At 38.5% G+C, this 25,015-nt stretch overlaps 2 protein-coding genes across 2 annotated transcripts in view; one reads left to right on the top strand and one right to left on the bottom strand.

The window, feature by feature from the left end:
- Positions 1-15,516, top strand: part of PALS1 (protein associated with LIN7 1, MAGUK p55 family member) — a 59,047-nt gene extending 43,531 nt beyond the window's left edge. The window contains exons 7-14 of the mRNA XM_082283746.1: positions 1,746-1,823; positions 3,861-4,044; positions 5,113-5,184; positions 5,647-5,718; positions 6,440-6,607; positions 7,364-7,566; positions 8,914-9,024; positions 11,055-15,516. Of these exons, the coding sequence (XP_082139872.1) occupies positions 1,746-1,823; positions 3,861-4,044; positions 5,113-5,184; positions 5,647-5,718; positions 6,440-6,607; positions 7,364-7,566; positions 8,914-9,024; positions 11,055-11,231 (1,065 nt within the window). The 3' untranslated portion in view covers positions 11,232-15,516. The remainder of the gene's footprint in view (positions 1-1,745; positions 1,824-3,860; positions 4,045-5,112; positions 5,185-5,646; positions 5,719-6,439; positions 6,608-7,363; positions 7,567-8,913; positions 9,025-11,054) is intronic.
- Positions 15,517-15,668: 152 nt separating this feature from the next.
- On the bottom strand, positions 15,669-24,938 carry ATP6V1D (ATPase H+ transporting V1 subunit D). The gene is made up of 9 exons (XM_082283747.1): positions 24,754-24,938; positions 22,249-22,366; positions 21,015-21,094; positions 19,583-19,650; positions 18,876-18,920; positions 18,343-18,446; positions 17,888-17,954; positions 16,500-16,578; positions 15,669-15,892 (listed from the first exon to the last, which is right to left on the bottom strand). The coding sequence occupies exons 1-9, from the start codon at positions 24,792-24,794 to the stop codon at positions 15,751-15,753; spliced, it is 744 nt and encodes a 247-aa protein (XP_082139873.1). The 5' UTR covers positions 24,795-24,938; the 3' UTR covers positions 15,669-15,750.
- Positions 24,939-25,015: the final 77 nt, after the last annotated feature.

Raw genomic sequence — 25,015 nt, 5'->3', positions numbered from 1 at the left:
ATATTTAGTAAATCTTTAAATTATTTAGTAGATTTATGCTCTAGAGATGAAGCAGAATCAGGACAATGACTTAGGTTTAGCTGTAGGAAAATTTCCATCTTCAGTTGGACTTTTTTACTGAAATTTGCTGATAAAATTTTTCATCTATCTCATACAATGAGATCAAGTTGAAGGAAGTAGAGGCAGAAATGTGTGAGGTTTAGGGGTTTTCTGTTTTACTGTTTTTAGACCGGTTAGAAAGATGCTTACAATTCTCTGAAAAGCCTTGAGTTTCCTTGGGTTTTTTGAATCAGAACTATCTGAGATTCATCATGTTTTGTAATTGTCTCAATTTCCATCTGTATTTTTTTAAAGCCATATTTAACTAAGTCCTATGCTTCTAAAAAAAGTGTTTTGTAGGTGATTAACAGGTAGTTCAAGGCTGGCAGTTTAGTTCTCTGCAGAGAGCTTATTCTGCTCCTGAGCAGCACCTGCAACATAGGGTTAAAAAACAAAAGATGTAAAGCCACAATACATTAGCATAAGAAAAAATCACTTGCTGAAGGTTAAAAACAAAATAAACACAACCTTGTGGATTTTTAAAATATATTTTTAATACAACTAATTTAAAATAATACTTTTAATTCTTTATTAAGAAATATTTATTTATAATTTATTTATTATTTACTACTTATTATTATTTAGTAAATTGTCATTTGTATTTTGTAATGTGGAAATGAAGTTCTAAGGTGCTTCAGACCCCCCAAAACACTTCAAACAAGCACAGGAGAAGGAAATGTCTTCCCTCCTTAATTTGGCCTCACTACTTGCTACTCTAGTGATAATAAACTACGCGTGACTTTTAGACTAGACTGTTCACATGATCACTGTGAGATTACAGACATTCCTCTTGGAACTATGCATGCTGACTGAAAATCATGGATTTTCCTCTCTTGCAGCCTCCTCTTGTTATGTTCAAGTTACATTTACTTTATTTAAGCCGTAGTTCTGTATTTTTTGAGATACATGCATTTTCTTGTTTTATACAGGATAAATTGTTGTGCTATGCTTCGTAGAATGGTGTATAGGAAGTGAAACATCTGTAAACCTTGTCACAGGTTGTCACTTGCACTTTATTGAGATATTTTTTATGTGTGCAAACACATTCTGCACGTGAAAGTATGTAAACAAAACAAGACATTTATTCTACTTTCTTGGCAAGGGTGACTACAGTATTGGTATTGAACACTTTACATATGCAAGATTTGAGTATGTTAGCTAAATTTTTAAATAGTGTTTTGTATTCTTTACTAATGTTAACAGCATAAAATCGTAGTAGAAATGTTTGGCTTTGAAAACACTGTTCCATTTAAATGATTCTAGAAAAATTACATTTTTTAATATATTTTTTCATCCCAGCGTAGACTCACTTGTTGGTATTTATGAACAGAATAAGAGAATATTATTATCCATTTCTCCTAAGTCTCTGCTTGACAGAATGGCAGCTGCTCCATTTCAAGTAGAAATAGTTTATATTCAGAAAAGATAGGCTTTTAAAATCTGAGTATCAACGTTTAGCTTTCTAGTCTGACTGAATCACTGCATCTGTATCTGTACTATTTTAAACTAGCAAAGGGGTAGATGATGCACTGTTAGGAACAACTTTTAATGGGAATTTTCAAAGCATTTTCTAAAATATTTATTAAAATTCTTAACCTTAAGCCTTATTTTGATACTGTATATGAAGAGTCTATTTTTCCTCTCAGGCTGACATGCATGGTACCCTGACCTTCGTATTGATTCCCAGTCAGCAGAGCAAGCCACCTCCTGCAAAGGAGACAGTTGTAAGTAGCTCTACAGGTGTTCTCGTGCTTGGTGATACATACCTTGTTTTACCAGTAGTGTTTAAAAAGTTCTCCTGCAGGTCCTTTATGTTGTGGTACAAACCCAAAACTTAGCCACTGTAGTGGTTTGGTCCAAAATACTCATTACTGTTTATCTGCTGTGAATAAGAATTAGGAGAAATGCAAAGCAGGCACCAAACTTGAAAGAATACAAAGAAGTTTATTAACAGACCTAAAAGAGGGAAAAAAAAATTATACCACCTTCAGAACTCTGCTCCTCCCCCCACCTTCCTCCCTTCTCCCACTGACAATGTGAAAAAACAACCCTTGAGATGTTCAGTCTGTTTACCACTTCCATAATAACCTTGTTCAGTCCATTTAGAGAGAGAAGTCTCTTCTTGCTCGTGCTATGAAAGCATTATCACAACGAGACAGCCACCCACTTCCAAATATTGTTCAGTCCATTTAGGAAGAGGAGTCTCTCTGCCTGCGTGTGAGTCCTTTCCCCCCAACTTGCAGCTTTTCCCACAACTGCTTTCGAGGGTCCACTCTTGAAGGTTTTTGGGGCACCATGTTAAGGTTGAGCTGTTCAGAAACAAAAACAGAGGCCCTTCTCCTTCCCTGGGAGCAAAGGGTCTTCCTCATCTTCATTGTTAGGACTATCTCTGGGAGCATCTCTAGGAACTGAGGTTTTCTCCTTTCCCGTTTGGAGCAAAAGTCCTCATCTGGTTCATCTCTCCCTGTCCAAACTTCTCATGAAATTACAGCTGCGTCAGCATCTGCCTATCTCAGTGCAGGTGCTTTTGCTTACGAGTTGAACACTCCCCCCCCTATATCTTCATGAAATTACAACGGGATACTCTGATATATCATAGCTTCACAACAGAATTTCAGCTTTAAGCATCTCCTCTCTCTCTTCCCTCAGGTTTTCAGCTCTTCACAGCAGTAAAAGGGTTAATCTCACCTCGGCCTTGCAGCTTTGCAGCTGGAATGTTGAATGTTTCTTATCGCAGTGGAGAGGGGGGAGAGCCGAGCCGCTCCGGCTGCCCACGGCAAGGCAGTGGGGGGGGGTTCCACGGCTGGAACAGGTCCATGGCTCCAGGATGGCCGTGGCCCGGCCCAGCCTGGCCCAAGCAGGGCCTGGGCTGGGCCCGCTGGCCCCCACACGGGGCCTGCAGCCACCTGTGCCAGCGCCGGAAACGAGAGAGAGCTTGGGGGGGAGTTTGCCTATTCTTAAATGTGGATCACAGAGGCAGTCACAACTTTAAGTGGCTTAGAGAATTGTCCATATTCAAACTGGCCAGCTGATAGGTTCTATCAATTCCCAGAGGAAACTGTAAGCACCCCTCAGCAAGGACATCCCTTCTGGGACTGTGCTTGCTAACCTATGACAGCTATTTAAATTGATTTTAATTGGTACCAGACTAACACCTGAATTAACTGTTGAAAATCATTAATGATCTTAAACTGAAACTCTTAGTACGATTTTAACTCAGTTTCTGAAAAACATTGTAAAAGTAGAACTTCCTGTGGTTCTGAGCTTCTTATTCTGAATTTCTATATTTTGTGTGTGTGTATGTGTATATATATATGTGTGTGTGTGTGTGTATGTATTAAAAAAACTTGGATTGTGGAAACTTGCAAATATGCTTTGGGAGGAAAAGATAGCTTTAACAGTTTGAAGAAAGAATACCCAGACATTAATGATTGGTGACAAAATACTTTACAAGTCAAATGTCACTTAAAGCCCAGCAAATGGGTTTCAGTTTGTGTGTTTATTAGGTACTTTAGCCAATCAGAATACCTCTGATAATTTTTGAATGCAGACAACTTAAATCAGTAGCTGGGGGAGGGGATTGTCTCCTGCAATGGTGAGGAAATTGCATGTTAAATTCAAGCCTAGATAAAGTTTCCATTTTATAGAAGCTTAGAGTTTTTATATATCCTTGCTCCAATGCAATCACAGGAAGACAAGGTTTAATTCTTCAAAAGTCACTTCAAAATTTTTCTTCTGGTTTTACATTTGATCTCCTACAGATACATGTGAAAGCGCATTTTGACTACGATCCCTCTGATGACCCTTATGTCCCCTGCCGGGAGTTAGGCCTGTCTTTTCAAAAGGGAGACATACTCCATGTGATTAGTCAGGAAGATCCAAACTGGTGGCAGGCTTACAGAGATGGAGATGAAGATAATCAGCCATTGGCAGGCCTTATCCCTGGTAAGTAAAGCTCTAGAAAAAGCTTGACAGTCAGTCAAGTTAGTTGTCATAGCCACAGGAGCACTACTCAGGTTTTCAAAGACTTGTGCACCCTTAAATATCCATTGCCTCAAATAGATCTGTGTCTTTGAACCATTTGCAACAGAGCCTACTGTTGGGCATTGCAATGTATGGAGTTACAATGCAGAGTAAAGCTACTGCTTTCACTGCAACTTTCAGGAGCTACTGTCCTCTTCCTTTATTCCTGCACCATGGGGACTCTGCGGATTCAGAGTTCCCTCTGCCGGCTGCAGCAGAGATGTGGGACTGCAGCCCGCTTGTTCTCTGGTGATGGGCACGGCTCTGAGGTTTCTTACCTTTTCCAAATAAACTACTTGATACAGTGCCTTTTTCGTGGTCACTTTTCGGCATGTTTTCACTTAGCAAAGGGCTGCAGTTACTTGTGACAGTCAGACTTCTTTTCTCACTGTTGGGGGCCTTTGGGTAAAAGAGTTTTCATACACTGAAGACTGTTGATAATTTTTGCATTGCAATATGTATTGCAGCCTAGTTCATTAAAGATCTGCTGTTCTGTTAAACACAGTGAACAAGAGACTTCAAATTCCATAGAATATCACACTGTAACTTTATGATGCTTGAGTAAGTTGAGAGAAACACTGATGTAAATATAGGCTAATCTATTTTAAGCTGAAGTTCAAAAGATTTAATATAAATAGAACACATTTGACATACAAAAGTAATTAGAAAACCACATCATCAGAGTGGGGAAATGTAGTCTTCCCTGTAGTTTCACTTTTCCAGGCAGAACTGTCTAGTATAATACAAATGATCTGCAAGTCTCTCTTGATTAATATATTTTTTGAAGTAATAAACCAGTTTTGCAACAGTTTTCGTTTCTCTTTTAAATTTTTAATTTCTCTTTTAAATTTTCTTTTGTATGTTATATTCTACTAGAACCTTCAGAGGTGTAAAAGCTTAGGAAAAAGTCAAATGAATAAGTCATTACAAAAAAGCATGGAAATGGTTTCTAAATGTTAATGACTCTTGTGCTTTTTTTAATGCATCAAGGAAAAAGTTTTCAGCAACAAAGAGAAGCAATGAAGCAAACCATAGAAGAAGACAAGGAGCCTGAAAAATCAGGTGGGATATATGCTTTCCAAGTAAAAAAAAATCTCTTATAGCGGTGTTAATTAGTGTTATATGGAACCTCGTCATGGTGGAGTTTTAGAAAATTCATGTGGTGTGGGGTTTTTTTTGTAATACAAGTGGGATGATTCTTTGAAATTCTTCATGTAAATACAAGCCTGAATTTAACACTTTGTTGTGCAAAGTACATGGGTTTTTCACAACTGTGTGATGTAATTAGGGTGATGTAGAGAATTTGGAAAGCCCCCTTTTTCGTAAAGAATTTTATCTGCCATGGGCTTGGTTGAAGTCCTTGACATGTGCTTAATACACCAAAGCATTGTAATCAACAAAAGGATATTATACCTTTTGAAAACTGCGTAATAAATTCTCCACTTTAAAGATCCAACAAGAGGGTGGAACAGGAAGATTTTTGTTGTATGGGTGTTTGATTGTCATAATTTTTATTTTGGTTAGGAAAACTCTGGTGCGCGAAGAAAAACAAAAAGAAACGGAAAAAGGTTTTATACAATGCAAATAAAAATGATGGTAAGGAATAACTTTTGCACAATTTGTATAATTATAAACAACTATAAAATAATCTGCAAATAGCCTTGTGAAAAGAATGCTGAAATTCAGGATACAATGTTAGAAATACTAGCAGTAAAAGTTCCGTGTGAGAGCAATACTGTGTTGTGTTGTAGCATTTAATGAAAGATGTAGAAGAAGTGAAAGGATTTGTAGGGTCACTTGGTGTCTTTATTAAAGACCAGATGATAAGGGAAAATAACAGATAGTATTTAGGCATAGAAGCACTCATAATTTTACAATAATGAACCAATTTATTATGGCTTTTTAATATCATCTCACTCTGCATAGTTAAATTTCATAAATGGAAAGTTTCTTCATTTTAAGGCTATTTATACTACGTTCTCACAGAAGTACTTTGGGATTGGGATGATGGTTGCCGCCGTTTGGTATGAAGTGTTACTCTTGTATTAGAAACTTACTTTTCGGCAAAGAAGTTGTTTCTTGTGTTTATGCTACTAGTTATATGATGACTAGTAAGTGGAAACATTTTTTTTTCCCCAAGAAAAGGGAAAAAAATTCTCATCTTACTGGGCACGTGATGATCTTTGGGCTTCTGTTGCTTTGGTGACTCAGATGCTGGGCAGAGTCAGGAACTGCCTGAAACCTGATACTGCATGACAGGCAATACATGGAACTGGCAGTAGAGTTTGTTGTGACTGTTTTATTGTTCTCTCTCAAGATTATGACAATGAGGAAATTTTGACCTACGAGGAAATGTCACTGTACCATCAGCCAGCAAATAGGAAACGTCCCATAGTTCTGATTGGCCCCCAGAACTGCGGCCAGAATGAGCTGCGGCAGAGACTGATGAATAATGAAGTGGATCGCTTTGCCTCCGCAGTGCCCCGTAAGTGTGGCAGGCAGATAAGATTCCTCATTCTAAACCTTGGCTGCAGACAAATCCTGTTGTGTTGGAAATAGTAATTAGGAGCTTGGGGGTTTGGGGCAGGATATATTGAGCTCTTGAAAAAAAAGGACAAATAAAATGATCTCTTGTGTGGCAAAAAATAGCTTTGAGAAGTTAATGCAAATCCAGTGTTACACACACAGTGTTCTAGAGGCATTATAAGACATGCATTTATATCAGTTTGAATAAAATTGGAGTGAGTTACAGAAGTTCAAAAAAGAAACTGGTATATTGGGCAAAAAATTTTTAACCAAATGTCCTGCATAAGTTTAAATTTAGATGGCTTTAGTGCCCTTCCAAACCACTTATATTTCAGTGAATATTGTATTTTTAATGTCTGATGTACCCTAGATTATGTTTACAGACAACTTAGCAATATGCATTTGTTGAAAAACTTATAGCTGTTTTCACATTCAGAACACAACTGCACAGTTAAAACTATTCTTTTCATAATTTACTAATTTACTAATTTTCCTCTAGATAATGTAAAATAGAACTTCTAAATGAAGTTTGACAACTTAATCTGACCAGGGACATTTATTGTAGAAAATAAAATACACGGATTTCTTTTTCCTATGTTGGGTTGGAGGGGGTGGATTTTGCATTATTAGCAATATGCCTGCTAAGAGAAATACTCTTTCTTCCATTCTACACGTGTATCACTGTCTCGATTTAATTTTTGTCTCTTGTTTGTAGATACTACTCGGAGTAGGCGAGAGACTGAAACAGCTGGCAGGGATTACCATTTCATCTCCCGACAGGCATTTGAGAGTGACATAGCTGCAGGGAAGTTCATTGAATACGGAGAGTTTGAGAAGAACCTCTATGGGACGAGCATAGACTCTGTGCGGCAAGTCATCAACTCGGGCAAGATATGCCTTTTGAATCTCCACACCCAGGTATGGCAAAGCTCTTGCCTGTCATATTTTAATTGTAGAAGCTACTGTGAATATCTATAGAGCTCTATCTGGTTTATAAAATGAGTGTGTTTTCAAGATCCATATTCATGTTTATGCCAAGTTTTCTTTCAGTGATGCTCAGCTGACTCTGTCCAGTTCCTTGTTTGCAAATATGCACATTTTTATCTGTGCTGCAGGTGATGGGGCCTTAGTTTTCACCAGCTTTTAAGTATCTGGAAACCATGTAAATTTAAAAATTAATTAAAATAAGATTTTTGTCTCTCCATCTTCCAATTACTTCATGATCTCTGGGGTTTTTGAAGATGGAGAGGAAATTTTTTGCGATTATACTTGGAAATTGCATTTCAGGAATGTTTTTGCAGTTTCCAGATACAGTTCAGGACTGAAGTACATCACATCAACAGTGTTGAAAAACTGTTGAGCTGTGAACTTTTGGTTATGAAGAGGAAAACTATGCTTGCATACCTCAGTTTGGAAATTTAGTCAAACATGGTAAGAGGCAGAGAATGCAGCCTGTTTTCTGATACATGTATGTATGAGGTCTGCTGCTGTTGTAGATGCTGCAAAAGAAACCCTGAAACTCAGCCACATCAGTAAAATCTGGTAGTATTGAAGCTATCATTAGTCATCAATTAGTCATCAAAAGTAGGGACCATGTGATACTATACTAGCATAGCTCATGGGTATTGCAAAGCATGTCATGAGATGAAAATTCGTATCTCTTTAAAAATGTATCTAATTCTGTGGCTATAAAAATTTATCTCAGAGACAAGTTGGTTGTCCCAAGATAGAGAGAGGGAGCCTTTTGGAAAAATCAAACAGCAGTTTGATGCCCTTCATTTCCTGTCTCTCAATATTAATGTAACCTGACAAAACAATATGCTACACATACAGTAATAGTGCGTCTGATACCTTGTACTTACCTTCAAAACCGAAAAGGCTAAACCGTAGTTTTTCAAGTAAACGGTACTATTTAAAGCTTATACCTTTCCTTAGCATTGCAAGACACTCACTTCAGTGTACCTGACCTTTTTATTGCTTTTGGATACCAAAAGATCTGTTTCTTCAGTTTACTTATGAAGAATATTCTTGAACAAAAGTAACTATTTCAGTTTCATGAAGCTGAAAAATGTTGGAATATAAATTTCATAGGAAATGGTGTCTGAACTCTGAATACTGTTACGGTTAATTATATTGTTGTTAATATATTGTACAGTTGTTGTGTTTGAAGACTATATTATCAATTACAGCATGTGAATAATGCATCACTAAATGTCCTTTTCCTGGGTGGAATTGTTAAATATTTAATAAATCCTATTTTTGCAGTCACTGAAAACACTACGTAACTCTGACTTGAAGCCATATATTATATTTGTTGCACCACCTTCACAAGAGAGACTACGTGCTTTATTGGCCAAAGAAGGGAAAAACCCAAAGGTAAGGTGTCTTACACTTCTTCTGAAACCATGCTGGGTTTGGTGAGCAAATGCATGTGCTCCTTCTTTGGAATTGGGACACGGTACTGGCAATTACCGTTGCAGTGAACCAGTGTAGCTGTGCTCCAGGTTGGTGGGCAGACCATGCTAAGGGAGGGGTTCGTTCAGGATGCTTTTGCCTTAAGGGGATGTGAGAGGTATTAGACAAGGGAATGCATTGCTAATTCAGTAATCTTGGGGCACAGTGTTTTTGCATTGGGGTCCCTGCATTTGGGTACAAAAACATGACTTTTTATTTCAAAACTGTGGAAAATCAAGTTTTGTCCTCAAGTAAACCTGGGAGTAATTCTGTGGAGCAAAGGATTACTGGTTTTCATTTGAGAACTTACCTGCCCTTAGAAAAGCATTTACTTGAAAATCCAAAACTCTTCAGATAGAATTATTTTAATGCTTGATCCTGTGGGATCACTTTTCATTTTTAAACAGAGTCATGGCCAAGATCTGAGCTTATGCAGTTCAGATTTAGTTACTCAGAAGTCAGTTCTGCAGAATGCACTTTAAAGCCAAAGATTAAACCAGGACATCTGAAAGTTCAGAAAAGTTCCTGATCAGGCTATGATATACCAAGTGCTTATTGCTCAGGCAATGGAATAGGTTTATCATCAGGTTTTTAACTAAAATCTCCCCCAGTGGGTGGGAGCCCTTTGCCACCACAGTATCTTCCAAGTGCTAATCGAGCATAATGCAGGTCATACTGAGGAAAAACAATCTTCCCAGTGTAACTCAAAGTTATTCCTGGCACGGCTGTTGTCAGGAAACATAACTCACTGTGTTCTATGGCTGTGTTGTTTTGCTCTCCTTGACACAAGGGTGATTTATTACTTGTGTGCAAGATCTAAAAGTCCATTCAAGTCCAAGTGTTAAAACAGGGGAAGTTTTCTTTTTTTCCTTTCCTCCACCTGCCCCTGAGTCAAGTATAATCATAGTCTTTAAATGGGTATGTTTCCTCCTTCATGTTTATGCAATGAAGGAAACTTTATATAAATATTCCATCTTACGTATGTTCTGGATTTTTATTGCAGTGTAGTCAAGGAATCAATTTGTAAAAAAAAAAATGGAATGCATTTCTTGGTGTTGCACTGTGCATGTTTCCTTTCGGATTAATTGTATTGGAGTTGTATTTATTTCAGTTGGGTACATGCTACTGAGTTAAACCCCTTCCCTGATAAAGAAAAGGGTATTTCTTGGATGTATGCCCTAATGTTGTTCTGATTTTATTGAGAGTGTATAATGACTAAGGAAAAAACCCTGAAGGCCTGAAGTCCCTTTTGAAATATCCTCCTTAGAAAATTAAGTCAAAAATTATACCTGAATATTTCTTTATACAATACAAAAATAAGTTGCAGAAGAGAAAAATAAACACACTTTTATAATCTAAGTGTAAGAAAAAATCTGAAATCAAAACATTTCTACTTCTGCCTTTGTATCATTTATCTACACTGCAATATTCTTGCTTTTGACATACTCCCTTCCAGCTCCCAGATGTTATTCACCTGATGTTATGGTGATTTGGTCAGCTTAAATGTGTAACTCTCGCTGTGGCTCTCACTGCTGCGTATTGAAAACTGTCACCAGTGACAGCTGTCTCCTTTGGCTCTTTGGTGTTGGTAGTGCCAGCAGAATCTCTCTTGTTCTGCACTGTTTGGACTTTGTTTTACACCATCTCTCCCATCTCCAGTCTTCTTCAGTGAGATCAGTGTTGTGCAGTGAGCAGTGCTAGATCTTCCTCATTTCCTTCAGCCTGGGGCAGCTACTTACTGTTTGCCACTCATAGCCAATCAGTCAGGATTTTCTTGAATGCCCTTAGCTTTCAAATATCGATCATGGTTGAGTGTTCCTGTAAACTTTTCAACAGCCGATAGCAACACCATGAGAGTTTGTGTAAAAAAAATGGGAGTTGTTCCCTTTCCCTGCTGTTACTGTGGGGGAGAGGCTTACACACCTACACTAACTCTCTGTTTCTGATTGCAGCCAGAAGAGCTGAGAGAAATCATAGAGAAGACAAGGGAGATGGAACAGAACAATGGCCACTACTTTGATACAGCAATTGTGAATTCTGATCTTGATAAGGCATATCAAGAGTTACTTCGGTTAATAAATAAGCTTGACACAGAACCCCAGTGGGTGCCCTCCACCTGGCTACGATGAGAGCAGTTCCAAGGGGCAAATGGACTTCAATCTAGTTACCTTTCCAAGCAGATCATGTGTAGGTCTGCCCAATTCTAGTATAAATGCATGTGAGCTCTAGACCTCAGTGGCTGCATCCTTTGCCAGTGAAGTTGCGTATTACTGAAAAATACGCTGATCAGCTTGTGAGCCAATTTAACTGATCTAAAGATTGTCCAAGTTTTCTTTCTCTGTGGTTAGAAATGGAGACCATGTCAGTACTAAATTCTAAAGCTTTAGATAGATTTTTTTTCTAGCAACTACTTTTATACAGAAATCCACCTTTTTTTAACTTAGAATCACCCTTATGACAAAGATTTAAAGTGTGTTTGTGTGTATATATATAGTCCATGCTGTCACATAGTTATAAATATGAATGTTATTTAACACTTAACTTAAAGACTTTGTGGGACGTGATGCTAGTTCAGGAGCATAATTCTACAGATCATTGGGCAGAAAAATAACCTACAAGTGAAAATGTCAATGAGAAACCTCTCCTGTTCAAAAAGTACATAGAATGAAGATGCTGGTCTGGTCTGGAGCTGCCCCGTGAGGATTCAGTTAATATTTTAATTCTCAAACATTCCACTTTCTAGTAGCACTGTAATTGAAAAATGTGTATAATGTAAATATTTCGATCCTTGTGTCTTTTTAGTCAGACTTTTAAAATCAGATTTGACTGCACAGTAATTTTAGGTCCAATCAAAGATGACTATTATATTGAACTATTAGATGTGATTATTTTTATGGTATTTTCTTTAAAACATACTGACTGATTGGAGCCACTTTTTCACAGATCTGTAGAGATAGAAAGGCAGAGGTTATATTTTTGTGAAAACAGCTAGTTATAAGATGCTGCTTGAAAGTCAACTAAAATTTTCATGTTTTATAACAGAATACTGACTAATACAGACTGATGTGCTGAACATTGGAAGACAGTGGGGTTTTTTAATCTCTGCAAATGGTTCATGTTGTGGCTAATGGACAACTAACTGGAATTAAAATAGCTGAATGTAGCTACTGTGTTATGAGTATTGTAATTCACTAGCCAGCCTATTGTTCTACATTTGCTCAGTACTGCAGTGAAAATATGTGTAAAACACTGGTAACTGACTGAGAAGTCACAAGAAAGGGGAGTATTTTTAATTGTTAAAACAAAAAACTTGAAACAAGGGAACAAAATGCAAGGTCTGTATCCTAATGTGTTCTGCAGAATGGGAACATCTCTGCATCCTCAAAACGATTCTGGCTGTGAAGGTTTAACTACTGTGGCTGTGCATCTGCAGTAGGGCTGTTGTTGCTGACACTAAATGAATAGTAGTATCTTGGCTGGTTTGGGTTTGGATAGCACAAAGAACCTTAACTGTGAATATCTCTTTTAGCCATAGTGTTTCTTTGTTCCTACATATAAAACACTGGAGTTATGTCAATGTGTCGTTCACTCCTGTCTAATGTTGAAGGATGAAAAAGTAGTTACTGTTTTCCATTCTGTCTTGAATATATTCTTTCTTAAAATGTTAATGAAACAAATTCACACCCATAGTTAGACAGCTCAAAGTATAGAGCAGATATAAAGAAATTGTCAGATAACTGTCCTAGGTACTGAACTAATAATCAGTACGTCTTTGTATTGAAAAATTGAAGTATAGAGTGCATTCCTGTCTTGTTAGAAAGCAAAACTATTTGCTTGTTTAATTAATATTTAGGGCTGAAAAGCAATTAAGCAATTAGTGGGGATCAGTAACGACTCTTCAGAAAGAAAATGGGGTGGGAACTTGAATATCTTAGTTCAAGTCAGTGTTAGAAATAATACTGTGGACTGTTGGCCTAAGGGCTGGATATTCAAAATTATGGCTTTTTGCCTCACATTGCAGGCATGTTATCAGTTTCATCCATAGTTTATGACAACAACATTGTTCAGGTATATTGGAAAAACTGTATTGATTCTATGCTTTTAAAGAAAGATGATTGTAGATATATTACACTTTGGGGTATTGAATGTTTCTGGACAAGAAGGTGGAAAGCAGTAAAACAGGTTGAGTAAGGTTAACCTAGCTCAGCTATGTAGGTGCTGTCCAAATTCTGCCAGTCACAATCACCTCAAGGTGGTTGCTGAACCCCCTTGGGTATTCAGTGTTCATAGACAACATCAGTCTCAGTAAATCATGCCATTAATGTTATTTCACTCATGTTTGTCTCCCCAGTTTTTCTGAAATGGTGTACAGAATCTGCTTTTATACAAATGAGCTTTTGAATGTAGATTTAAAGCATATTGCTTGAAGTTCAGCTCTACTCTCTTAATTCCCAAGGCACACAGAACTCCCTGAGATCCATAGAGAGGTGCTATGATAGCTTTTAACCAGTGTTAGCTTTGTCTCCTGCTGAAAGGAAGGGCTTGAGCAGCACTGAAATGTGTACCTGGCTGTCCATCTGCTGCGAGCTTGGACCTGAACTACCTTGTGTAAGAAATTATTCTGTCTTGTTTCATGATAAATGTGTGCTAGTTCCCTCAAGAATAAGAAAATACATAGACTTCACTGGTTAAACTCTTCAACCTTATCACAGGCTTTGTAGTGAGCTGTATCAGACTGAAACGAGGGTATCTGCGTTTTTACCAGTCCAGATTTAATTAAAAATAAATGTTAGCTGCATTGCATAAAATAATTTTTGAATGTAATTAAATGTGACTTTTTAAAATATTGATGGGAGGTTCCATGCCTTAAATAGTTAAGGTAACTTTACTGAGACCTGTGGTTAGCCCCACACTGTACTTTTATACGTGTATCTGCACTCTGTATTTTGAGACATCATGAACTGCACACTAATGTAAAAATGTAAAATATTTCTAGATTTAAAATAAATCACTGTACAATTTTACTTCTTGTAGTGGATCTTGAGAATCTTCTTTCTGCCACTTTGCTGAATGTGTGAAACATGCTGTGACCCATCAGTGCCCTACGGGATGCTCTATGCACCGACACCATCCATCCTGTGCGAGAGGCAACAGCAGGTCTGCAGAGCTACAGTGTCTCTTTCAAGCTGGATCTGTACAACAGACCATGGACTTACTGTTCAGCTGTGCTGTCTGCAGCTTCACAAGAAAAAAGAAATAGCCTTATTATTCATACAATTTAAAATGATTTTTTAAAGATGTTAACAGAAATTTATTTCCTTGCACTTACTCTGCATCTGCTGGATCATGTTTAACACAAGATGCTTACCTTGAACAAACTAGACTTGTAGTACCAGAAGCCGTAAGCTAGCATTAGTTCTGGGGCATGTGTTCAGTTTGCTGATTGCAAACCAATGTGTTCAAGAAAAAGAACACAACCCATGTGTTCAAGGAATGACTGGACCTAGCACTTAGTGCTGTGGACTGACAAGGTGGTGACTGGTCAAAGGTTGGACTCACTGATCTTAGAGGTCTTTTACAACCTAAATGATTCTGTGCTTCTGTCTTTAGGAAGACAGGTCTTCAAACTGAGCAGGGTTTAGTGACAGCCAGCTGATCAGCCATTCTCCTGGACTCCACTCATTAGCCCTGGACATGAGAATCACAGGAAGGGCGGACTGCTGTATGTTCAACCCTGCTGCGCTTGCCAGCCTACTGAAGCAATGAAGATTTGCAGCAACATGTAGCTGGATAGCTGTTTCTATATACTTTTGGCAGGAGGGAGCCACTTCTCCATGGTTACTTACTTAAAGCAGTAAAGATTAAGTAAATGTGGGCACAGGCTGTAAGAGATGTGCTCAGTGTGGTTTCCAAGTCAGGGGCAGGGGGTGAAGCAGAGGTTTTATTTTGAAATCAACACAACAAGCTTTTAAGACTGCCATATTCTAGCAACTTGAGCCAGACACCAGGTATTTTAACAGGTAAAATTTACACTTGTTTCTAGCACAGACAGTACACAACTTGGCAGAACCTCTAATTAAAACTGTAGTTATTTTAGGCCAATGGTAACAATCGTGCAATGAAAATAGATCACAGAAGACTGTGGATTTCATGAACAGGTTAGAAAACCAGAGTTTCCTTTACAGGCATTTGACTTCAGCTGTGCCAATACTGGCTTTAAGCAACTTGAACATTAATAAGTCAGCAGTAAAGACTATCCCATGCATCCTCCTCCCTAAGTAACATTTTTCTCTGCTTTTACTAGGAAGGGGAGCAATTAGTTGAATCTGATTAGGCAAATCCAGAACCATCCTTCAAAAAAATATAGCTATCAACAGCCATTCCTACTAAGTGAAGAAACAGGCTGAACATGGAATAGAAGACTTTCCTGATAGTAAAGCATCTGACCCATTTCTGCCTTTCCTCCTATGCTATAGTCAAGTTCCCAGATTTCTAATCTCCCAGGAGAAATCCACAATCCATTCAGCTCAAGACTTAGACACCAAATGAGAAGCCACAGAAGTATCTTGGAGGCAACATGTCTTGAATTATATTTCAACTGGACATTCTGTACTTTGGGTCCCCTGCTCCATATACAAGTCTGCAGGGTTACTCGAAGAGAAGGTCTTCATCCTTCTCTTCTGCTAAGAGATTGGCTGGCTCACTTTCCCCACCAGCAGCCCTCCGCAGCTCCCGTTCTTGATCAGATTTTTCTTTCAAGACTTTTTTCTTTTCCTGGATCTTTTTTAGCCTGTGAAGAGAAATGCAGCTTTATCTGTGAAGCAAATGTTTTCATACAATAGGTTAGCATCTAAGATGCCATACAACTTGGATTTGATAAAGCTACCTGGAAAAAATTCTGTAACAAATACCAAATTTGGCAAAATGGCAAAAATAAAAGGCTTTTATTGCTAGCTGCTGCAATTGAAGCTCTTAACCAAACTCCAAATTATATTCTTAACCCTGCACACTGTATTATACTACTCTGCTTGCCTTTAATCAACTTCATTCGTCTTTGATTCATTTCAGGTTTGACATTTTTGTTTCAGGTAGCCCAGAACACTGACTTTATTGGCAAAGGTCTCCTTAAAGCAGAACACCTCAGTGTACTGTATCACATCATTCCCTCTGGAAGAAAAATGACAGCTATATACAACTTAACGGAAGGGATTCACGTATAACTTCCAGACAAGTAATTGGTGAGCTCTGAGTGCCCAGCTGTGGAAACTCAACATGCAGTAAGCATGAAGTCATGTTTTAACAGTGTTTGCTGCCAGATTTGGTGAACAGTTCTCCTAATTCCCTTCAGAGGAATGGTCTATTTTAGGAAGAGACCAGTCTACTCTTTTGATATTTACCTGTAGAATTCCTCTCGTTCTCGTTCATCCAGTTCTGTGATGATGTAAGAAAGAGTACGCTCGATCCTGGGAATAATCACTAAAAAAAATATAAATAAGAAAGTTGTTGGGACTGCTGTTATATTAGCCAGGAAGTAATCTAATGTAGTGCACAGATGTTGTTTGAAGTCAATCTAGTAATTCTTTTGGCTAGGGGAAATTTATGTCTTTCATGGAAGATCGTACTATTTCCTGATGGACCAGTACATAAAATATAAAACAGTCTTGAGAAGTGGGCAAAATTTGAATTAAAACTATGTTCTTCCATCGCATTGGTTCAGAAACTTCTGTTCAGTATAGCACCTTTATTCAGAATTATCTCCATTTAAAAGGGCCATCATGAAAACAAGTATTTAAATACAACACAATCACAAGAGAATAGATAAGACACTAAACACAGCTTTAACACCAAACTGGGCAAGCTCTGTGTCAGAATCATTTGTTGAAAGAAGAAACCTGTTATCAGCACTACCAAAATTTTTTGGAAGGCTGCAGAGGAAACCTTTTCTAAGTCAAATTCTCAGTGATAAGCTGCATTTAAGGCCTGCATGTTCAAAGAAACCAGTCTGAATAGGTTGAAAAACTGCTGAATAGGATGATTTGGAAACATGGACTGAAATATGTTATTGTGTACATGCAAAAACTATTAAATCCAGGACATCAAAACTCAGAAAGCAACTTGAAACAATCAAAGCAGTCTGGACACTGCAGCAAAAGGAATCACAGCCAATACTGGGATTGTAGCAGTACTTAAGAAATGGCAAGAAACAAATTTACAAACAAGAACATGAAGAATAAAGAATTCAGATCAAAGGAAAATTCCAGGGTTGACATAAGGACTGCTCCATCCAAAACCAAGAAGTCACCAGCCTCTCCACATAGGGCATTGCTATTACAGTTTCAAAGTTTGTTAGAGTGATTTAAAGGTAAATGTATTTTAGTTATTTGAAGTTTATTATGCTAGCTATTGTAACATCTTAACACATAGAAACATCATTATCTTTTGCTTCTGGTCAATAGGCTTGACCAGGTAAGTCAAGGTCACTAGCAGGGACTCCAGAATGTTTGTGACACTTTTGTCCTGTAGGTTATCAATACAATTTCCTGATTACTTTCTCATGCTTGCCTATTCATTTATCTCTGTGTCCTCCACTCCATTCCGCTGGGCTTTTTTTTCTTTCTTGCAATATGTTTAATTGTAATGCTTTCTAGAAAGCATTCTTGAACTGGTGAGAAATTCTACTAGAAAGAAAGAGAAGAGTGGCTTCCTTGACCCTGACGCTCATCTTGCACGGAGGCAGAAAAATGGAAATGGAAAATGGAAATTTCCCAAATGGAAAAATACTCACCATGTTCAATTGCATTCACACGTCTGTTTGTTATTTTAATGGCTTCATCCAAAGTAATAAAGGATGTCTGATGGAATGGGATTAAATAATTAATACATAACAAGACAAATTCAACATTTCCATCAATTCTGTACAAAAAATCAAATAGCACTTGAAAGCCATGTCTATAATGTAGCTTTACAAACAATGTCCTTGATAGAAGCAGAGTGTTTTCTACTACTGTCACTAGCATGCTGAATACTGAACATCAGCAGTTACAAATACCAACTCTCCCAAAAAATGTTTTCTTAGCATTAAGGAATAAGGATTTATCCGAAGCAGTAATATAGCTAAGAAAAGGTTTTCATCTTTGTACAGCACTGGGACTAGGTTAAGCTACAAGTACTGAGAGATGGTACTTTCATTTCAGAAAAGCGAGAAACCAACGATCCCGTTCTTTTTTAACTCCCACCAACCTGCAACGAGGCCAGTTCCACAAGCAGCTCCACAGCTTTGGCATAGTTCCTCTTCAACTTAGCCAGCTGTTCTCCACCTCTGGCCAAGCCAGTGAGCTCATAGCCTGAAAAAAAAAAATTGTTACTATTGCTACTGTAGTGTTTCCTTCCTAGATAAAAACTAATACTTTACACACTACAGGGATATAAAGAGTTCATCAAGTGAGACACTAAAGCCTTTGCCCATTAACAAATTGTCTTTATAGTGGTTTATGCTGTGCATGTCCCTAGTAAGACTCAGCAGTCTCAAAATCTGGAAATACGAGACAAGTCTTCTCCTCACCTGAAAAACTCATTGATTTAGGAAAGTAGAATCTATTACAGTCCCTAATAATCCCTCCATGTCACAGCACCAGGGCAAAGCATCAAAGGAAGTAAGTACCCCTATGCCTATGATGTAAACTGACTTACCATCAAGATACAACAAGTATTTCTGTATGAGCATGGAATAGCCATAAGAACATAAAGACAGAAAACACTTGGGTTATACTTACTGTCCCCTCCTTCCTGATAATGCTCAAAAACTGGCAAGGTTACACCTAACAAGAGTGAACAAAAAAGCATGTAAGAGACATAAAGGGTTATAAATTTATTAAGTACAGCTCACTTTTACTTCTAATTATGTAATGTCAGAAGCTTTGTTGACAAGATATTCCTATATAGCTTGGAATGATCAAGTCATGCTGGTTCTGACATATAATATGGAACTTCAGATTTGTGTTGAGCTCACAGACATCAAGACCCACGGAAAATTCAGGGAAGTATTCTGGTTTATTCAGTTTTATTACGTTTCTGTTTAGTCATATTTTCCCTTTGCTTAAGGAATATTTTAATCATTCAATCCTGATTTATCTGTCTTGTTTTCTTCATAGACAACTGTGGATAGAAAATTGCATGAAATTTTTTTAACTTTGGGACTTAATTTCCTGATCTATTTTCCAGTAAAGCTTTACAGAAGTTGTGCTTTGTCCAGAGATACAGAAATTGGACTGCAGTTTACACACATCCATTTTATTTTATGAGAGGTAAATAACCAAATACAAAAATCATAAGCTGTATGTGAAAACAACAAATTACAAGCGTTCCCATTGTTAGATAAGAAAAAAAGGAGACAGTGTTTGGATACATTCCTGCCTATTTCCAAGTGTCCTCCCACAATTCCCTTATGAGTTGAAATACTCATGGCCTGGAAAAGAGTCACCTGCTACATTGTCTTTTTTAGCTCTGATCTTGACTTGTGCTTTGTTCACATTTTGGATCACAGTGGTACTGTAAGGAAGAAAACATACATCTTAATCAGGAAAGCTGAAGTGGTTCATTAACTCATCATTATATACAAGATGAATCAGTTATCAAATAGCTGCAAGGACCTGGAAAGTGCTGTCAGCTCAGTTCTCTATGCAATTCTTTGCACAGTCTTCAAAGCTAACACAGAAGCTTTGAAAGAAATAGGTTTCCAGCAAAGTTTGGAAAAGATGCAGTCTCTATGAAATGTAACATTAAAAATGTCTTAGACCAAGTTTACAAAGCATAGCTAAAAAACGAGCCAGTTATCTGGCAAACTATTTTAATAACGTGAGTCTAATCAACCTGTGAGATTTTTTTCATAATGAATGTGAAGGAATTTCAAGGCTTCAAATGCAAACCAAGGTCACAACATTTTATTCATTTTAATCTCTAAGTATTTGTTCTTACAGACCATTAATGAGTTTGTTTACCCACTAACTACTGTATTAACAAACTTGAACTTGTACAACAATTCATCTTGAAGCATTCTAAAGTAACTTAAGGTCTTCCAAGAACAGGTCACTACAGCTAACTCCTCTGCTGAAGTCCAGTTTACTTACAGGGTGGAATCTGACTTGTTTATAGCTAAACACAGTGACTAGTTAGGACAGGACACAGCGCTATATCCAAATGAAAGGGCAAAAAGACTTTTCTTCAGCAGCACGCAGATTACTACTGTGTCTGATCACTTGGTTCTTCCCCATTAGTTGGTAGTACCATCAGCTGAATCTTTAACACTTCCCCAACTTTACTCCACAAGGTCTATGCACACTTAAAACACCCTAGACAGAACTGTAATTTACTAAAATACAATTAAAGTATCCTGCTGGAGGAAAAGGATTTGTTTCCCCTCTTGCATGCAGCCCTCACTAGCCCTAGTGAGTCATAGGTCAGTGAGGTAGGAGATTAGAACAACGGGTAAAATCACTGTGTGACTTACTGCCAGCAAAGAGCACACATTACATCTGTCCCTCAAACTCACATGAAAGACCAAATTAACAAATTGTCCAATACTCTGATATAAGTTCTCACCTCCCTATATTTTTTAATCCAAGCTGCAAAAATCAACACCTTCTGAAATCAAGGACTGTGACAAAAAGAACATTCTGTTAATCTTTCTGCTTTGTTTAGCTTCCAATGGAGTATGTTTTCATCATGCAAGTTCTCTCTCTGCTGCAGTGATGTCTCCCACCTTTACGTAGTAGAATTCAGTTCATCCTGTCCATTGTCATCTTTTTTTAAGTGCATTTAAGAATGTTACTATTTTTTTTTCAAAAGAGAAAATAATTTGTTGATAGCTCTTTCCCATGGGTACAACATCCTCATGCAAGCCCAGAAATCCTCACCTGAAATCTCCTGCTGTGAATTTCGCCTCAGCAAGTGAAAAGGCAGCTTCTCTCATCACCTCACCCATCAGCATCTTAGTCTGTTTAAAAAACATAAAAAGGCAGCAAATACAAGGCACATTGTTACTCCTTTTCTAGGATAAATTAGCAGCATAAAGAGAAGAATGAGAACTTGAAGAGAGTGAGAAAGTCCTATATGCATAACATACTCTCAACTGAAAATTGTAATTCCCAGGTGACTGGCAAAAAGAAGAAATATTTCAGCTGTTTCACAGTGTAGAACTCATAGAAACAGCAGAAGATTTGTTTTTCTTAATAATCATTAAATTATATTACATGGGGGTGAAATCACAACAATAAAGTAGGAAAATACTTTTCTTTCACACTGTATGGAATATTATGAGACAACTGAAGTTGTTTTTCAACATATAAATGTATGCAACTTTGTGAAGCTGCACTCTCCTCCCACTCTGTTTTTCCCAGTTTTTACAGATTTGTAGCCCTTGTAGCTAAAAACCACGCTATTGAGAAACCCCAGCCTTTTTATGTTAGACAATCTACAGGAAACAATGACACAGAGTGAGGAGAGCTGGCCTACAGTGTGGCAACAAAGGACCACTGCTAACCACAGACACTGCAGCAGCTGCAGCTAAAACAGTACAATTAAACCCATCTGGTATGGCAGAACAGAACAACCCATATTAGGCTCTACTGACTATCTCAGATTTGTCATCCATGTTGCAAAGGAAGAAGCAGGACTCTGTGTTTCCTCATAAAGGAACAAGTTCCATCTGGACAAAACTGCTTGCTACTGTACCTAGTCATGCAGGAAACATAGATCTGCAGTACCCCCTCAAGCCAGGTAAAGCAACAAAAATGGGGCTACAGAACGTGTTAATACCATTCCTAAACTATTTGGCAGCATCAGAGCAAATTCCCTGTAATATAGAAGAGATGATAGGGAACGTGGGACACAAAAGAGTGCAGAGGCTAAGACTATCAGGAAAGAGGTGAAGAATATTAACTCTTCCAAGTTTCTGTATCATGGCAGCCAAAAAACGTAATTCTGCTCATGTGTCCTCAGCAGTCTCACTTACAAAAAACAGGTTATCTAGAAAGTTGTCCTATATTCCAGCCTATCTAATGAAGTCAGCAGAACAGGAATGCACAACAGACAGAACAGACAGATTTCAAGTAAAGTGAGCCAAACAAAGGAAAATTCTAATTTACCTACCTCAATAATTTTCTTAAGGATTTGCCTGAATCGAAGCGTCAAAGCATCAGATTTTTTTTTCAAGAGGTTACGACCTGTTTGGGCTCCTTTCAAACGAGCCTTCATGATGGTCTGAGCCCTGGTAACCAGAGAAATAAAGAAAAAACATCCTGCATCATCTGAATGGATTAGGAAAAAAACTTATGTGAAGTTTTCTGACATGCATATGACTGAAATTAAGAAGCAACAGAGAAACACCATTGCAGTAAAACAAGATGGCCACTTCAGGAGAGAATTTTAAATTCCCATTTAAAATCAAGGGAATTTATATATATCTCCATTTTCAGTGAGAACTACAAGATTATTATCTGTGAAGTCAAAGCTCATGAAAAATTTGACAAGACATCTATCTATTCCATAACAGGAAATAAGAGTTTTCATTTTTCTTCATGACTTAGAAGTACCAGAAATCAAACTATTCCAAATACCCACTGTCACACTGGTATTGCTTTTAAGTTCTTTTACTGCTATGTCATCTTCTCAAAATCAGACAACACGGCAAATTCTTCATGTGATCATAACTGTTGATGCCATGTTCTGATTTTACAGAGCAAGAAGATACAGCAGTTGTACATTCTGATTTTCCTTATCTTCATATGCTGAATGGGAGATTTACAAGCTATTAAAGACAATCAAAAGTAGCAACCATTTAAAAGAGATATTAGTGAGTTAGGTGTTGCTTTGTATACCCTTTACTTCCAGCAGCACACTTATACGTTTCCTGTATGAAATTAGGAACTGTGCTACCTTCTGCATGCAGCCACTGTGCACAAAGAACAACACTCAAGCAAAGTCCTTACACACTTCCTCTCTGACCTTGGAAAAGTAAGTATAATTAAGATTCTGTCTCACAGTGAAATCCATTACAGGTCACATCTACTGGCACATGATGAGAACAGCTCTGTTAACATCTACCAAATACGTGTAACTGAAAACTATGAAAACTTTATGAATGTTTATGATTTTCTTAAAAAATCAGAGAGTAAAAAGGCAATTTTACTTTCCCAACAAGCATGTGTCTGTCATCACCTTGAACTAACTTGTTCGCTCTGTTCACCAGCTGCCAGAGACTGGCTGGCCTTCTAGTTCAAGCAAGATCTCACTTGCTCTGAGAGTGCAATAAACAAAGTCTTGTTTACTCTCAAGGAAACTGAGCAGCTTCTGGAATTGAAGACATCCAGTACAGAAGAGGCTCACACTAGCAAGCCACCTTATAACAATAAACCCCCCCCCCCCAAACCAACATAAAAAATAAACCTTGTGAAATCCTCTTCTGCCAGTTAACAAAATTAATTGTTGCAGACACAGGTCATCTTTATTTTGCCATTCTAACTTATATTCCTTTGGGAACACCACCCACATTATTGTCTATCACCTCGTTTGAAACCAGGCTTGTAAATATTAGGCCTCTGTACATGACCACCCTCATGACAGAATAACACATCACCCCACAAAAACAGACACCTTTCAAAAGTGATTGAAGTGCCCCCTCCTTGAACACCTAAACTGAATGAAAAGAGCACTACCAAAGAGCAAGAGTGAGACCAGATGACTTAGTGTATGCAATAATTCCTGTGTATGCAATAGTTTATTTCTAAACTGAATTTCAAAACAGAACCTTTACCATGTATTAATCTTTCCATATAAACTGTTACTTTCTATGTCCTGAGCTCATACAGATTGAAGAATTATTATTTTATGTTTGAGGTTTTCTGTCCTGCAAAGCATCCTTTTTATTATAAAGATGATGTGCAGGCATCAACCCACTTTTATGCAAGAAGATTTGAAACAGCCTTTCACCTTAAAGCAAAGTCTGTCTGTCCTGGAGGGTTCTGAAGAGAAACTGAACAACATTAATAAACCAGAAATTTTATTCAAGTGTTTTTGTTTCAATGCTGGCAGCTTTCTAAGCCTTCTCAGGAGACATGTGATTTCATGACAAATAGTTTGCTGCCTGGATCTGGAAAATTACCTGACTCTCCACTACAGTGGGAGCACTTTACTTCCTTCTTCTTTTTTAACACTTTATGGACCTCTCGTACAGCAGTATCGTCTCTTGCAAAGTTAAGGGAAGCTGTGGTTCCATTTGTCCATTTTTCCTACACATACATTCTGCAAACTGTTCTTTTTTAAGTAAGGTTTGCCTAATCACGATTTTAAATACCACACCCGGCATCTCGGTGTCGGGCCCTGCCTTGGCCCTCTGAGGACTGACAGAGCTGATGGAGCCTGGAAGCAGAAACTGAAATTGAGGACTAGCGGCCCTCAGCTGCTCAATCACAGAACCGGGGGAGCCTCACTCGGTGGCGCAGCGCGCACACAACCGGCGCAACGACTCCCAGCGCCGAGCCCCACAGAGGAGCCCTGAGCGCCCCGAGAGCCGCCGCTCCCGCCGTCTCGGGCACGGCACGGAACCCCCTCGCTCCCCCCTCGGCGCTGTCCCGACCCGTCCCGGCGGACACTCACATCCGCGAGGGGAAGATCTCGATGCGGTCCTTGGCCGACATGGCTGCGGCGGGGCCGGCTCGGGCTGTCACCGCTGTCACCGGCGGGGCCGGCTCGGGCTGTCACCGCTGTCACCGGCGGGGCCCGGCCCGGCTGCCGCCACTGTCGCCGCCGCCGTCACGTGACTCGGGCCCGCCCCCGCGCGAGGCGGTGCCCGCGCGCAGGGGACGAAACCCGGATGCGCGCGCGGCCCCGGGCGCGCCGCTTCCCGTCACGTGTCCCC

Source organism: Coloeus monedula, assembly GCF_965178545.1.
Source record: "Coloeus monedula genome assembly, chromosome: 6".
Taxonomy (NCBI): Eukaryota; Metazoa; Chordata; class Aves; order Passeriformes; family Corvidae; genus Coloeus; species Coloeus monedula.
This window is presented reverse-complemented; position numbering and strand designations above follow the sequence as displayed.

Excerpts from the sequence above, each read along its gene's own strand:
- ATP6V1D (XM_082283747.1), bottom strand. The coding sequence starts at position 24,794 with ATGTCGGCCAAGGACCGCATCGAGATCTTCCCCTCGCGGAT. Across the intron at positions 16,579-17,887 it reads TGTGAATGCAATTGAACATG|TGATTATTCCCAGGATCGAG; the intron begins GTGAGTATTTTT and ends TATTTTTTTTAG. Across the intron at positions 15,893-16,499 it reads GAACGAGAGGAATTCTACAG|GCTAAAAAAGATCCAGGAAA; the intron begins GTAAATATCAAA and ends TTCTCTTCACAG.